Below are 15,441 nucleotides of genomic sequence, written 5' to 3'. Positions count from 1 at the left end.
ACTGCGTTACTAACGTTCCTAGAATCACGGCGACAAGAAGTGGTAAAACCTTTTGGTAACGAAATTTTCCGGTTCAAAATCAACGGTAACGTGCAAAATAGGCCTGTTAATAAAGCCTGTCCAATCTGTTATAGAAAGTTTAGGACACGTATTTCAATGTAAGATTTTATATTTTAGTTGTACTTTGACCTTAGCTAAATACATAGACTCTCGATGTGGTTTAGTTACTTGTTGATAAACTATACAAAACATTTTTTCTAAAACTATCTAGTTTTTGCAAGTAGCTCAAAACCCGTTCAGAGTAGTAATTACATTCCTTTGCCTGGACAGCATGTTGTAGCCGTTTATGCCGCTTAAAAGGCTCTAAGCGTAAGCTTGCGCGTTGATATGCGAATATGCCGCACAGGAAGTTCCAAAGAGTTATCTGTGGCCATAGAATGTTTGTAAAGTACAAAACTGCCGTGGAAATCTATTAGGAATAATCAACATTTAGTTACGTATGTATTTAAAAGTTTAATCAACGTACCTGCCACATCAGAAAGTCACTAATACGTGTTTCGCCCGATGTTCGGAAAAGCAAGTCTGGAGGTGAAGAGTTTCTCGTATATAAACATTCTTCAATCAGACGTTCACTAATGTCTTCCGGTTTCAAATCTTCGCCATGTTTGAGAATTGTTTCCACCGCCTGAGTTATTTCATCGCGTGAAGTATATGAGAAAGCAATGTTTAGGAAAAGTTTATCATTGCGTTCTGTTAGAACCATTGCTTTGGAAATTAATATTTGCAAATCTTTCGGTAGTAATCCTATATTGCCAATTACTCGGATACATACTCCATGTTCATTCAAGTTTTGCTCCTCCAATAATATTTTCTGGAATTTTTCACGTGCCAAATCCAACAAACCATTCACCTCCTCCTCGGATCGTTTGTAATTTTCTATGCTGAAAGCAAATGTTGTCACCTCCTTTATACCCATATCCAAGCACCAACGCAGGCAATTAGCCAACTTTTCAAAACCATGCGAATGTCCGTCGATCTTGGGCAGACATTGCGATTTTGCATAGCGCCGATTGCCATCCATAACAAAAGCGACATGTCGTGGAATATTGCCACCGGCACGCACTATATTCATGGCCAGTGTCTCATACCACTTGTATTGGTAGTCTGATACCCAAGACATAGTTCCGGTATAACTATTGTGTGTAAAAATTGCAATTTAAATAAAATTCATATTCCACCAAGTCCCAACAAGAAAAGTTACTGATAAATCTTGTGACACCAGCTGAGGTACTGATGATGGATGACGAAGAAATGTCATCGTCCCGTTTATAATTTTCTAGAGTGGTGAGTTTATATACTATTTTTTAATCAGATATGTTACTTCGAGTATTAAGAAATAAATTTTTATATTTTTTCCAATAATAATACGTGTTTTTATATACATATTTTCTTATTATTTAAGAAATATGTTAAGATGCAATTTGATAAATAATTCTAATAACACAAACTTTTCTCCATTGAAACGTGAACGTAGTCATTTGTCGGTATTTTTGGAACATTTAGGAAATTAATTAACAGCTTAAAGTTACACAGATTTGTAAATTTATTCGTTGCAAAATAGCTATATTTTAATTTTAGAAAAAATAATTTCATGAGCATCTTTTTTTTAGAACTTTCATTCAGTATCCATCTCTTTCCCACTTATTGAAAAATCGCTGACAAGCATTCCAACAAACTCACCACTCGACCAGGGAAACGAACGAGGCACGAATCACCGTGAATAAATAGACGACAAGAATATGAGGCGACGAAGATTGTAGCAGCAGAAGAAGAAAATTTTCATTCGCTCGAAAGCAATTGATTGAGGAAATATTTTCAATTTAACTAAAAAATAAGTAGCCTTATAAAAGTGAATCAATGTCGAATTTAATTGAGTAAATGTTGGAAAATGGAAAGTAATAATCAATTGGTGGCGGAGAGAATTTTAACGCCTGGTAAGTTGTGTGAAAATTAAGTGGAAAAATGGCAGATCACAAAATGACCGACGGTGTTGAAGAACAGTGGAACAAGGAAGCGACGGTCATCCGTTATGGAAAAGTGAAATTAATTATATTGTTTCAAATTTATAATATCTTTAAAAATAATATAAAGCAGTTAAAACTAAAATTCACTTATTTTATAATTGCAGAGTTATATTTTCTCATATCGAAGTTTCTGGCTTCGGGTCCGCTGCGGGAGACGGCTGAGGTGAGTGTTCCTGCTGCAATTGTAAACAAATTCTACCCAAAATATTGCCAAAAATTTATAAACATAAGCTTAAACATAATTTATAATATTCTGCAGGTACTTGTGCGTGAATTGGAGCAAAAAAGGGTATGTATAAATATATTCCTAATAATAAATTGGTGCAAAAAGTTCATCAGATCAGTCAGCATAATCAAATAGTAGTTTGTCAACGAACTTACGTATTTCAATGTTTTCTCACTACGCACATGTTGCAGCTGGAAGCGTCATTGCTGTTTATTCCGTGAGATGCGTCCACCTTTTCCAATGTCTAAAACTATACTAAAGTCAGAAATTGTAAAAAGCTGTCGAAGAAGTGTATATTGCCGCACCGGCGATTTGCGCTACTTTGACCTAGTGGGTTCCTTCAACCGTCTTGATTGTTGTGGATATCGAGCCATGTACAATGTTTCGGAGGAGAACTTCCACAGGAAGAGATATGTGGTGGAAAACGACTTCCTAGGAACTCAGCATTAGGGTGGTAGTTTCATAACTTCGAGTTTTACTTGAAGCTTACAAAGAAAATGATCATGAGCTCTCGCGGGAGTAGGAAATAATTTTAACATTGTAAATAGCGACGAATATTATTGTTTACGCATTTTGTTTTGACCTATTCTTTGGCATTTCTTATTTGCCACCTTGTTTGGGGTGCAATGACAAGCGACATGCAAAAAAAAATCGGAAAAAGGAAGTTAGGGAAAGAAGAGATTAGACCTGTTTTAAATTGAATTTTTTGAGAAACTACGGGTTTGCATTCTATGTTTCGAAGTTTATAAATAAAATTAGCTAACTAAAAAATTATTTTTATTTAATTTTTTTTTTTAGGTTTTGCCACGGCGCACTGATTGGCTGGGCTATGAACATGAGCAAACCTTCGCGGAATTGGTGAGTGTATTTTCTTGTGTTTACATAAAAACTAAGCATTTCAAAGGGGCACAGTGGGCCTTGGATGAATTAAAAAAAAAAAATTAAATAAAATTAATTTCTCGAAGAAATACGTTAATTGTTGTTCTTTTGTGAATGTTTTTAACATGTTTTTTTATTACATTTTCAAACATTATTTTAAAACATAAAAAAAGAGTTAAGTTTTTACTACCGTCTCGTCCCACTGTGCCACTGTGTAGTGCATGAAAACCACACTTGTTTTCCAGAAATTGACTTCCTCTGCTTAATATTACAATCACATTTAAAATTTGTTGCATAGTGTTTGCTGTAATCAAGTAATTTATTATACATTTTTATAAGAATACATTTGTTCTAACTCGTCGCACGAGGCGCCGCCATGTTGCTTTCCACGGCAGCGAGGGTTGATGCAAGTTATTGATTAACTAAAATGCAACCAGCCCTTTTCCTTAATTAGTGAAATTTAAATTTATTAAATTCGTTTTTTAAGACTATTATTTTGCACAATTAACAGCAATTAAAAAATTAAAAGCGTTAATTACCAGAAAAAATGCAATTTTTTTTTTTACTAAACACACATTTCTAATGACGGAAAAATTTGTTTCTTCTCATAAAATTTAAAAAATATTGTGTGTAATTTGAATAAAATTAGTTAATAATAATTTGCTATCGGAAAAAATACAATGTCGTACATACATATGTACATATGTGTATCGCATAATCAGCATTCGTTATTGGCGTACGATGTTGGCAGACATTTTGACTGCAGCTTATGCATTTGTGCTATGTTGTTGTCTCTTATTCACCGTGCGAAACTAGTAAGAGAAAAAGAGAGCATTGCGCACTTTTTCACCACACTGGCTTTGAGCAAAAGGGGACAACAAACGTTTACATGCCGTGGTGAATTTTTTGTTTCATGTCTTTTTTTTGTTCACTCCCTTATGCCATTTTCGCGTGTATTTTTAAGCATATGACAGCTGTTTGTTTTACTTGGATTTCCGTATGCAATTTATTAATCAAATTGTCTCCCACAAAAGTACACTTTGTGATTAAAACTTAAAATCCCGTGTTATGCTATTTTAGGAACAAAAATATGCACATATTGGATCCAATCATCTATTAGAAATATGTTGTCGCATAGGACCAATACTAGACAAAGAGCTGCCACCGGCAGTATTGGGCATAGTCTCTTTACTTGGCACCGGTCGTCAGAGTTTGCTGCGCACCGAAGAAAGTATTTATCGGTCGCGTTCCTTGCTCGACTATTGCACACGTTTAAATGGCGTATCACTTCCAGATTCTTCAGTAACAAAACCAATTCACAATTTCCGTAAGTTTGCTGCAAAATTAAACGCATTTCAGACGAATCATAATTTTTTTCTTACTGCAGAAAAAGTTTTAATTGGGCGCGAATATGGTGGCCCAGTTCGTCGGAAATTATTGGTACCCATTAGTCTTTATAGCAAAACCAAGCTACTGAAACGGACAGTGGGCCATTTATCGTCTGTTTATTGTGTGCTATTTGATCGTACTGGACGTTATATTATAACGGTAGGTTATCAAAGTTTTCCATATAGACAAATAAAAAAATGTGTATCAATATTATGTTAGGGAGCGGATGATCTACTCATAAAAATATGGTCAGCATTGGATGGCAGATTGTTGGCTACTCTTCGTGGCGCGTCAGCAGAAATTACGGATATTGCAATCAATCTTGACAACACGATGTTAGCTGCTGGCTCTTTAGATCGTATTCTGCGTGTTTGGGACATGCAGACCACCTCGCCCATAGCTGTGCTTTCCGGTCATACCGGCATGATAACATCAGTGAATTTCTGTCCCTCACCACGCAGTGATCTTAAGTACTTGGTGACTACCAGCACTGATGGATCAATTGCATTTTGGTCGTATTCGACGCCACGTGGCCAAAAAATCACGTTCGCACCCAAGCCAATACAATATCACGAAAAGTTGCGCCCGGGCCAGGCTCAAATGATGTGTACGACTTTTTCGCCGGGGGGCATGTTTCTTGCCGCTGGTTCAGCTGACCATCATGTACGTGTTTACATTATGTCAGAAGATGGACCCAAACGTATACTCGAAGCTGAGGCATACACAGATGCAGTAGACTCAGTGCAATGGTCGCATAGAGGCTTACGTTTCATATCGGGCAGCAAAGATGGGACGGCACATATTTGGAATTTCGAATCACAACAATGGAAAAACATTAAGTTGTGTATGACAGAACGTCTACCAGGGTGAGTTATAAAGTGTATACTCGTGAGAGAAAAAAGATTTTTTTCAATTTTCACTTTAAAATAAACTTAAAATTTCTTGATTTAATTTTAATTACCAAATCTTTTGACTTATATAATACAATTGCAGTTGTCCGCTGCTAGAAGAGGGTAAAAAATTGAAAGTTACTATGGTCGCTTGGGATTGCTCGGACAAATATGTTATTACGGCCGTCAATGATTTTACAGTAAGTATCCTTTTAGTGAGTTATTTAAAAATAACAACTTAAACCCTTTCATAAAACTTTTTAGATTAAGATTTGGCATTCAAAAACTGGTAAACTGCATCGCGTATTGCGCGGTCATAAGGATGAACTCTATGTACTCGAATCGAATCCGAAGGACGAACATGTGCTACTCTCCGCTGGCCACGATGGACAAGTATTTCTGTGGGATATTGAAAATGGCGTTTCAGTGGCAGAGTTTGTAAACGATATCGACGGGCAAGGCCATGGTGGTGTTTTCGATGCCAAATGGTCGCCAGATGGCACAATGGTTGCCGCTACAGATTCACATGGTCATTTACTTATATATGGACTTGGCATCGGTCCGGATAAATACAAAATGGTAAACATTTAAATCTGTATGTTTTGCTTTTATTTAACTATACTTTCCTAATTTTCAATACAGCTTCCCAATGAACTATTTTTCCATACGGACTATCGGCCCCTGATGCGCGATGCATCCCAATATGTTGTTGACGAACAAACACAAGTTATGCCACATCTGATGCCGCCACCGTTTCTTGTCAATTCAGAAGGCAATCCTTATCCCGTACAGTATCAACGTTTTGTCCCAGGTCGTGAAAGTTGTACACGCGAACAACTGAGACAAATTTTAACAGTCGGTGATGATGGTACGGTTATTGTACCCAACATAAATGGCGCAGGTGGAAACTTTTCCCATATAGATCGGCTGATTGCCGTGTTGGCAAATCGTCAAGGTGCGGCACCAGCATCACCAGCAATTCCAGTTGGAAACAATGCAGCAGGTAATCATTCGCAACTGGATCGTCTTATAGAGGCACTTGCTAGCCGTCAAGGACAGGACCAGGCTCCCGATTCTAATAATCGTCCTTCAAGCAGCCGCTCAGCACCCGGAGGAGCGGCATCTTCGCGTTACAGCTTTGATGATGTACCTGGCCGACAATTTGAACAAAATATTGCAAGCCGTCAGGGTACAAGCCGTTCGCGAACAACTGATGAACAGCAGTTGGTGCCAATTACCGAACAGCCAGCACAACCACCGCAGATTAAATACTTTCGCCGTATTTATGTACGTCCCATGAAGTACCAACAATTACAAAATATCAAACAAGCTGTGTATGCGGCTGGTCAGTATGAGATGCAGGAGTATAAACGTGAGATGCGGCGACGTCCTATTATGATTACCACAGGAAATGTGGCAAGCGCACAATCGAGCAATGGTCGTCAACGTAATACGCGTGCCAACAACGGCGCTGGTGCGGTACGAGCACGTCGTCGTCAGGGCCAAGGCAGTCAATCACAGCCAGCATATCGCACGCGTGCTGTACGCGATCAGGAAGAGCTAGATGCGCCACCGCCTCCCGAAGAAGACGAGGAGGATGAAGAGAGTAACTCATCGTCGGGCGATACCAGCTACTCCAATGTTGAAGAAAACTTGGAGGAGTCGTCAGATGATTCGGATACCGAAAGTTCTGATTATTCGGATTGGGTGGCTGATACGCCCGGCCCGAACTTGGAGCCACCGAAACGCTCCAAACGCAAACCGCTTTCAAGACGTCGCACATTTAGCGATGATAGCAGTGACGAGACTACAGAACAAGCCACCACATCTGCGGGTGCAGCAGCCAAAGCAACCAAGCGCAATAAACGCATCGTTATACCGCCACCAGCGCCCAATGGTGAGATACCAGAGGTATATCGGCCTGCCGAATGGCTGTCGGAGGTTATACCGCGTAAGGCACCTTACTATCCACAAATGGGTGACGAGGTAGTATATTTTCGTCAAGGACACCATCGATATTTGGAAGCTGTGCGCGTTAAAAAGGTATACAAATTAACACACAGCTCGGAGCCATGGAACTTTCGAACATTACGCGATCGTGAATTTGTTCGCGTGATCGGCATTAAGTATGAAATACGTCCGCCGCGTCTATGCTGCCTCAAGTTAGCAATGATTGACGATGACGGCAATATGACTGGCACGTCTTTTAAAATTAAGTACCATGATATGCCAGATGTGCTTGACTTTCTGGTCTTGCGTCAAACTTTCGACTTGGCTGTACAGCGTAACTGGAGTGTTGGCGATCGTTTTCGCTGCATGATTGGTGATGGCTGGTGGATGGGACAAATTGAATCACGTTATGCACTTTCTGCTGACTTTCCTGATTCGTATTTCATGTGTTTCCGTGTGCGCTGGGACAATGGCGAGTATGAATATATGAGCCCTTGGGATATGGAACCGATTGACGAAAATCGTCTACCCGACGAAGTGGGTGGAGCAGTACCTGTATTGCAAGAGGAGATACGAGCTACTTTGTATCAACCAAAATCAGAAGAGTGGCATCGGGGAGATCGTGACGGTTCCTGTAGACGCATTATAAACGGTTTAGAACAGGTGAGGAAAGGGTTTCAAGAAGTTCACACACATGTTTTTGTGTTTGAAATTCCTTCACGTTATAAGTGATGCGACAGTAAGACTTTTAAACAAAAGTGCAAATTTATGTGGAAATATCTATTTTTTTTTTTACAGGTCATGCGTCTCTCCATTGCCGAACACTTTTTGGCTCCAGTTGATCTGAATGTTTATCCCGACTACGCCTATCTAATTGAGTACCCAATCGATTTGACAACAATAAAGTCACGTTTTGAAAATCATTTTTATCGACGCATAACCTCAGCACAATTCGATGTACGTTACTTGGCGACCAACGCAGAGAAGTACAATCGTTCTCATACGAATATTGTAAAACATGCGCGCATTATAACAGATCTCTGTTTGCGCGTAATTAGGTGAGTGTCAAACCGAAAAGGAAGCGCGTAACAAAAATTCAAACTATTTTATTTACCTCCTTACTTCTTTGTCTTGATTTTGGTTATATAGGGAGCACAATGATATTGATGTTGCGGCTGTTTATCATCAATTGGTTGATGTTTATCATTCATCGGAAACAGAGAACGATAATGAATCGGATGTGGTGCCCTCGACGAGCACCGGGCCATCTACATCGGCTGCGGCGCGCCAAAAGATGTCAGCGACTCGAAGGTTTGTATAAAAAGTCGATAGCAGAAAATTGCAAAAAAAAAAAAGGTTTAAAACTCTGTCGCACATTTCACATACAGTGACTCGACAAGTGAACATTAGTTGATTCACATTCACAATGTTAAACTAAATTTTTTTTTTGCAATTTTTCTATAAAAATATTTAGGGAGTTCACGAGGCGTTGTATACTGGCGTAACCATAAAGGTCTATGAATTTTTAGTGTTGAAAAATAGTTGGTGGTGGTTTCAAGTCCTCTAACCATTTATTTAAACTTTTAAAGTTTACGACATACAGCAATACGAACTCTCTGATTGTCTAATCTTCAACCAAAACCATATAAATTAAATGTATAAGCCCTTCTAGAAGGCATGCAAGGAAGCACTTCTTTCAGCCCTTTTTAGGTACGCCTCTTAGAATGGCTTCACTTAAGAAGTCCTACCTAAATTATCTTCTGGGTCATTAGACTAAAATTCTGTGGGCTATAACTGCATACACAAAAATGTGCTAAAGATCCAGATTAAAAAGTTTGGAATTTTGAAGAAAATTTAACTTGAAAAATCGTGTGAATATTAAGGAAAAAAAAAATTAACACGCACTCACTTGTTTAATTCGCTGTACATATACATACGTGCTGATATCGAATTCCTTGTCAATCTCAATCAAACAGATCAAGTCGCATTCGTTCAGATGGTGACTGGCGTACCGAATGTCGCCAACTATTGGACTTAATGTGGCAACGCAACGATTCTTTGCCCTTTCGTGAACCAGTCGATACACTGGAATTCCCCGACTATCTTGAAATTATTTCATCACCAATGGATTTGCGTACAGTTAAGGAGGATTTACTTGGTGGCAATTATGAAGACCCGCTGGATTTTGCAAAGGATGTACGTTTGATATTTCAAAATTCGCGCAACTATAACACCAATAAACGTTCACAAGTAAGTTCGAAAATTATCTACTTCTTGTACGCCGCTCAGCTGTTAGAGCGTTGCTTTGCTTGAGTGTAGCTTTTGTGCAAATTTTATACTCTTTGAGTTGTTTTTGTGGTGGCTTTCTCCAATTCCTCACGGCTGTTTAGTTTTTTTTATACATACTACCAATTCTGTTAAGTAGTAGTGTTTTATAATTTTACCTACATATATTTGAGCAAGAAACCTTACATCTATTAAGCTCTAAGGGGTACAACATTTTATATTTTTTTAAATTCTTTTTTCCTTATTAACAGCACCCCTTTCTGCTTTTATTTTGATCGTCGTTCATTAACTCAGTTTTCTTTATAAATTTTTATAAGTTTATTATTAGATTATTATTATTATTATTTTTTTTTTAATTTTTTCATGACGCAGGATCGTAGAGTAATATGAGATTAAAACCAAAAAAGCTCGCTACCCATTGGTTTTTGCAAAAAGTAGGCGATACGCCGAAAAAGAAAAAAATGGTATATCGCTCAAGCCGACGTTTTTTATGAATGTCGTAAAGTAGCGAAAGTGGTGAGAAAATCGTTGCTAACTGGCCACACAGATGTGGCAATGCAGCAATTTAAACTGAACAATAAAGAAAAAAAACTTGAATTAATTATTTTTTATTATTTTCAACAAAGTTGCTAACAAATACCTGAATGAAAAAATTATATGCTCAACAAATTTTTTCATCTCTTTAAGCCCTTATCTGGTCTTCGAGTCGTAAACCACGCAAACGACAGAATAAAAAAAATATGTATAGTATGCCGCTTTATAGCAAATTCAATTTTAGTGCAATAAAATACAAGTTTCAAGTGGCTATAATATACCGTTGCTTCTGCTCAAAAAATGTCCACAACCGAAAGGTATGCGTTAACTGTATAAAAATAAGCTTATTTAAGACAGGAGGAAAGTAAAAAAGAAACTTTTTTCAGCGTAGATTAGGAATGTTAATCCCGGGATTCCGACCTTTTTAAGGTCTCAAAAATCCCGGGATTCTTGGCAAATAATCCCGGGATTTTTGGGATTTGTAATTTACACTGACGGCAATAATAGAAACTCCTTTTCTTGACCAGTATTGGCTATATTGCTTTTTTCTTTATTTAATAATTAATATTATTTTTTAAATGTCTAGCCCATTATACACATATAACATATAACACCGCGCGATAGTAAATTTTAAACACAAATACCAATATATTCGCGAAACCAGGGGCCAAATATAGTAAAATTGCGTTTTTAGTTTTTCACTCTGACGTCAGTAATTCAAAAATGATGTATAAAAATTCAGAGCAATGAGCTTAGGGAAGAAGCATGGGTATCAAACTAAAGAACAAATCCCGTAGAATTCAAACAGATTCATTTTTGGTGCAGAAGGACTGGTAAGTATTTAAAATGTCCTTTCAAAATTTTAGTTTTTAACCGACTTCCAAAAAAGGAGGAGGTTATGAGTTCGTCGGAATATTTTTTTTTTTTTTTTTTATGTATGTTACCGCATAACTTTGCACCACGTCAACCGATTTCAATAAGGAAAGGTAGTGTCTCAGAGGTGGTTCCATACTAATTTGGTTTAGATCCGATCATTGGATCATGAAATATATAGATATATATATATTTTTTTTAAGTCGGTTTTTTTTTTTGCTAAAAATTACTTGTTCTTAATTCTAAAGAAGGTTCCTCTTGCATTTGGTACCCATATTTTTATTCTAAATGTATTGCATGGAATATTTTAAATAATTTTTGTAATTAATCCTATTTTTGAAGTTACAAACTCCTTTAAAATAAACCCTGACGTCAAAGAGAAAAAATAAAAACGCCACTTTAAATAAAAAGTAGGTTTCAAACCCATTTATTTATTATTTATTTTATGGTAGGAGAGCTTCTCAAACAATATAAAGCAATTTTTTTTAGATTTAAGCTGTTGAAAAATACTGAATAACTATATCCCAGGATTGTGATAACGACATCCCGAAAATCCCGGCATCGGAAAAAGCTGAAAAATTAACATCCCTAGTGTAGATACACATACTACTTACCTGACCTTTATACCGCAACCGCTTTTAGAGCGAATGTATTAGAGGACGCAAATATAGGCTCGCGTTGCTGTTGTAACAGGAGTCATATTCCCCAAATAATTTTTGGGGAGTGTTGCTGAAGTTACAGTCCTTGGCCAGATATAAATCTGGGTCGTTCCGGTTACGTAGACCCGACTGTCGTGGGCACGCGTACTTTTCTCTGCCATGTACGCATATTCATTTGACTGGGGTATATGGACACACGTTGGTTTGACAGAATTTTCAGCAAAAATCCAAATTTGCAGCGGTAAGTAGCTGTTAAGTGGCAGTTAGACGTGGCAAGTGCAAGTAGTTTTCAAAAACCAGACGGAACAACTTGACGAAGGTTTGCCAACTTGCCTACACACGGCTTATTTACCACCAACTTCTAGCGGTGTGAAGGGCTTTTTATATTTAAATTAGGGATGTACTATTAATCAATTATTCGAACAAGCTGATTAATCAAAGTGATTGATTTCCCGATTAATTACATTTTAGAAAATCAGAATCTAATTAAATTTAATAACCGGAAAATTGATAAATCTGCAAGAAATTCTTCACATCGCAGCATTGGAAATCCATTGCTTTACCGATTTTCCTCCGAAATTTCGTAAAAGAATCGAAGTGTGCACAGTTTACTTCATTTTAGAAAATTCGGTAAAAAACCGGGTGAGATTTTTACGAATTCTTTAAAATTTCTATACTAATTCAGAATGCTCGGAAAAAATGGTTTGCAGGTATAGTTGGGTGGTTTGACATTCAGGCCTATCGCCAAATCCATGTGAATAAATCGTTCCCATAATTTAAAATGCAAAACAAAAACAAATTAAACCAGAAAAGTTGGTAAATTGAACATTAGATGTGTACTCGTATACAGCGGACAAAATTATCCAGCAGCAAACAATTCTGAGAATTTAGCAGCATTCGCTCTCAAAGAGACAAAATATCCACAGAAGTAGGAGAACCCAAAATTTGCAAAAACTTGCAACCTTCGAAACAGCTGATCACACTTCCACAGTTGACACTGGTGGTTCATTTGGCAATTTATTTTTTTGATTAGTACATTTTCCCCCGATTTGGCATTTTATACAATTGAATAGTTTTGGATAAGAAAAGCCTTTTTAAAATACAAATTAATTATATCGGAATGAATAAGTTATTTTTCTCATAATTATTTGTGATATCACATTGTGACGTATTCAGAAATAAGAGAATCTCCTCCACACATCCATCATTGATCCAAAAAAATTTAAAAGATATAGCTACAGAGGAGGCCTTCCTCTTCCTCTGTTACCAGCATCGCGGCCCGCGTTGAATATTATCAGAGCAGGAGCGTTTCTGTCCATTCGAACCGCGAAGGCAGAACAGACATACGCCAGCAATTGTACGCTCTTGTAAAGTATTGTGCCTGAGCAGTTCAGTTCTGCGGCTCTTATTATCTTCTCCAACATCAGATTAAAGAAATCACACGAAGGGGAGTCCCCTTGTCTGAAATCTCGTTTGGTGGCTCGGAGAGGTCTTTCCCAATTCTGACGTTGCTGGTGGTATTGCTCAACGTCATTTTACACAGCCGGATGCCAAATTTAGACATCGCGGCATATAGGCAGTGTCGATCCTTTTCTCGCGGGTCTTTTCCCGGATTTGGCGTATTAGAAATACCTGGTCTATGGTAGATTTGTCAGGTCTAAAGCCACACTGATAATACCTAATCAGTTCGTTGACGGTGGGCTTCAGTCTTTCACACAATACGCTCGATAATACCTTGTAACCTATGCTTAGAAGGCTGATCCCGCGGTAGTTGGCGCGAAAGGCGGGGTTGCCTTAACTTAAATTCCAGTCGGCGGGCATGCGTTCATCTGACCATATTCTGCATAAGAGTTGATGCATGCACCTTATCACCTCCTCGCCGCCGTACTTGAATAGCTCAGCAGGCAGGTTGTCAGCTCCAGGAGCTTTGTTGCTTTCCAAGCGCGCTATTGCTTTCGTACCTCGTCATAGTCAGATGGTGGAACATCGACTTCGTCATCATCGACTGGAGACTCGGTTTCGTCTTCTCCACAGCTTTTAGTACTGCTTCCATTTAGGTGTGTTTTAGGCATCAGTCACTAGGTCGCCATTGTTGTTCTTTCAATAGGTCGCTCTGGTCGTAAAACCTTCCGTAAGTCGCCTACTTCTCTGGTAAAATTTTCGGGCATTCTTCCTGTCGGCCAGCATTTCAAGCTCTTCGCACTCACGTATTTCGGCCACTCTCCTTATTGCGGCAAATAGGTCTCGCTTCCCTCTTCAGATCCCTATAGCGGTCCCACATCTTTTTTCTCTGCAGCTTCCTGAGACTCCTCATCGTACCAGTTGTTCTTTCGGGCTCGCTGAAATTCGACTACTTCTTCGGCGGCGGTACTTAATAAGCGGGAAATATGGGTCCACTGCTCGCGTATGTCGGTTTGTTGAAGAGTGCTCTCTGAGAGCAGGTGTGAGAGTCGAGTAGCGAAAGCGCTGGCTGTTTGTTGTGATTGATCGCCGAACGCGATTTTGACATCGTGTCGGGGGCAGCGCTCATATGTTCGTTCCAAGCGCTCATAGAAGAGATCCTTGGACGCCTCGTCTTTCTATTCCGTCGGGGCATGGGCGCAGATGAGCGATATGTTGAAGAATCTAGCTTTAATGCGGATTATGGCCAGTACTCGGCAACGGAGTCTATCTTCTACCACGAATCCAACACCGAATTTGCGTTCCTTTGCGTGGCATTTGTAGTAGACGTCGCAAGGCTTCACACTTTTCCTTGCCCCGTCCATCGCATTTTTTGGATGGCTGTGATGTCAGCCTTTGCCTTCCCGAGGACATCACCCAGCCGGACCTTCCCCATTAAGGGTCCGGATATTCCATTTGCATAACCTCAAATCATAGTCCTTTATAGTTTGCCGTGGTCGTCATCAAAAAAATGGGGTCTCATCCGAGGCTTGTTGGAATTTTTCATTGGGCGGGGTTTTAGCGTGGCGGGACCCTAACCTAGCGCACGTGAAGTTTTACGCCTTCTCACTTTAGCTCGCTCCCAAGCGGTTGTTTGGTTTCTATCCAGAGGATAAGTGGATATAAATATCCGAACGTTGTGAGCTGCGATTTGAACCGTATGCACAAGAATCGCTTCTGGCCACTCCCAAGCGAATGTGGCATTCAAAAGTTTTCCACTTCTGCGCATGGAACCATCCTCCAAGATTTGCGTCCTGCCTCAGAAAAATTTTACACGAAAATTTCTTTTCTGGATAAAACCTGTAAAACTGTTAAAAAGCAAAATTGCTCTCAAAGAAGGAAAGAAAAACCGAAAAGTACGGGAACGCTTTTCAAGTAAAAATTGATAAAACTGTCAAATACACCGTGGACGCCATTTTTTGTTTACATAGCAGTTTTTTTATCATTTAGCGATCTTCTAAATTTTGCTCAAATACCCCAGCAAATTAACAAAAGTACTTACAAAACTTGATATTTATTCGCTAGGATATCTATACTAATTATATAAAGAGAAGTCCCTTTTTTTTTGTAACAGGTAATCTCGCGAACGGCTGGTCCGATTTCCATGAAATTTTGTATACAAATAGCTTTCGGTAACCACCATGTTTTACCAGGGACCGGTCTATTCGAAAAAATCTTATTATAGTCCGATTTGCTTAAAATTTAGTACTTAAGTAGCTTTTTAGCATATA

At 38.6% G+C, this 15,441-nt stretch overlaps 2 protein-coding genes across 6 annotated transcripts; one reads left to right on the top strand and one right to left on the bottom strand.

The window, feature by feature from the left end:
• Positions 1-151: 151 nt before the first annotated feature.
• LOC118752139 (dehydrodolichyl diphosphate synthase complex subunit DHDDS-like) lies at positions 152-2,562 on the bottom strand. Of its 5 annotated transcripts, none has more exons than XM_036486991.1 (4): positions 2,466-2,562; positions 1,262-1,336; positions 527-1,193; positions 152-469 (listed from the first exon to the last, which is right to left on the bottom strand). In XM_036486991.1, the coding sequence occupies exons 3-4, from the start codon at positions 1,178-1,180 to the stop codon at positions 221-223; spliced, it is 903 nt and encodes a 300-aa protein (XP_036342884.1). In that variant the 5' UTR covers positions 1,181-1,193; positions 1,262-1,336; positions 2,466-2,562; the 3' UTR covers positions 152-220. The 5 variants fall into 5 exon arrangements, with proteins under 5 accessions (XP_036342884.1, XP_036342886.1, XP_036342887.1 ...); XM_036486993.1 differs by lacking the exon at positions 2,466-2,562 and adding an exon at positions 1,741-1,829; XM_036486994.1 differs by lacking the exon at positions 1,262-1,336 and having other exon boundaries at positions 2,466-2,555.
• Positions 1,804-9,754, top strand: LOC118752137 (PH-interacting protein-like). The gene is made up of 13 exons (XM_036486988.1): positions 1,804-1,994; positions 2,189-2,247; positions 2,344-2,373; positions 3,109-3,168; positions 4,270-4,516; positions 4,577-4,737; positions 4,798-5,444; positions 5,572-5,668; positions 5,733-6,047; positions 6,111-8,081; positions 8,217-8,476; positions 8,568-8,729; positions 9,395-9,754. Exons 1-13 carry the CDS (start codon positions 1,949-1,951, stop codon positions 9,729-9,731), a joined length of 4,392 nt encoding a protein of 1,463 aa, XP_036342881.1. The 5' UTR covers positions 1,804-1,948; the 3' UTR covers positions 9,732-9,754.
• Positions 9,755-15,441: the final 5,687 nt, after the last annotated feature.

The sequence above is a fragment of the Rhagoletis pomonella genome, unplaced genomic scaffold, assembly GCF_013731165.1.
Source record: "Rhagoletis pomonella isolate Grant_MI unplaced genomic scaffold, Rhpom_1.0 Rhpom_scaffold_01253, whole genome shotgun sequence".
NCBI lineage: Eukaryota > Metazoa > Arthropoda > Insecta > Diptera > Tephritidae > Rhagoletis > Rhagoletis pomonella.
The sequence above is the reverse complement of the archived record's forward strand: the minus strand, read 5'-3'. Positions and strand labels throughout refer to the sequence as shown.

Excerpts from the sequence above, each read along its gene's own strand:
- LOC118752139 (XM_036486991.1), bottom strand. The coding sequence starts at position 1,180 with ATGTCTTGGGTATCAGACTACCAATACAAGTGGTATGAGACACTGGCC. Across the intron at positions 470-526 it reads GTGACTTTCTGATGTGGCAG|ATTTCCACGGCAGTTTTGTA; the intron begins GTACGTTGATTA and ends TATTCCTAATAG.
- LOC118752137 (XM_036486988.1), top strand. The coding sequence starts at position 1,949 with ATGGAAAGTAATAATCAATTGGTGGCGGAGAGAATTTTAACGCCTG. Across the intron at positions 1,995-2,188 it reads GGAGAGAATTTTAACGCCTG|AGTTATATTTTCTCATATCG; the intron begins GTAAGTTGTGTG and ends TTATAATTGCAG. Across the intron at positions 2,374-3,108 it reads GTGAATTGGAGCAAAAAAGG|GTTTTGCCACGGCGCACTGA; the intron begins GTATGTATAAAT and ends TTTTTTTTTTAG.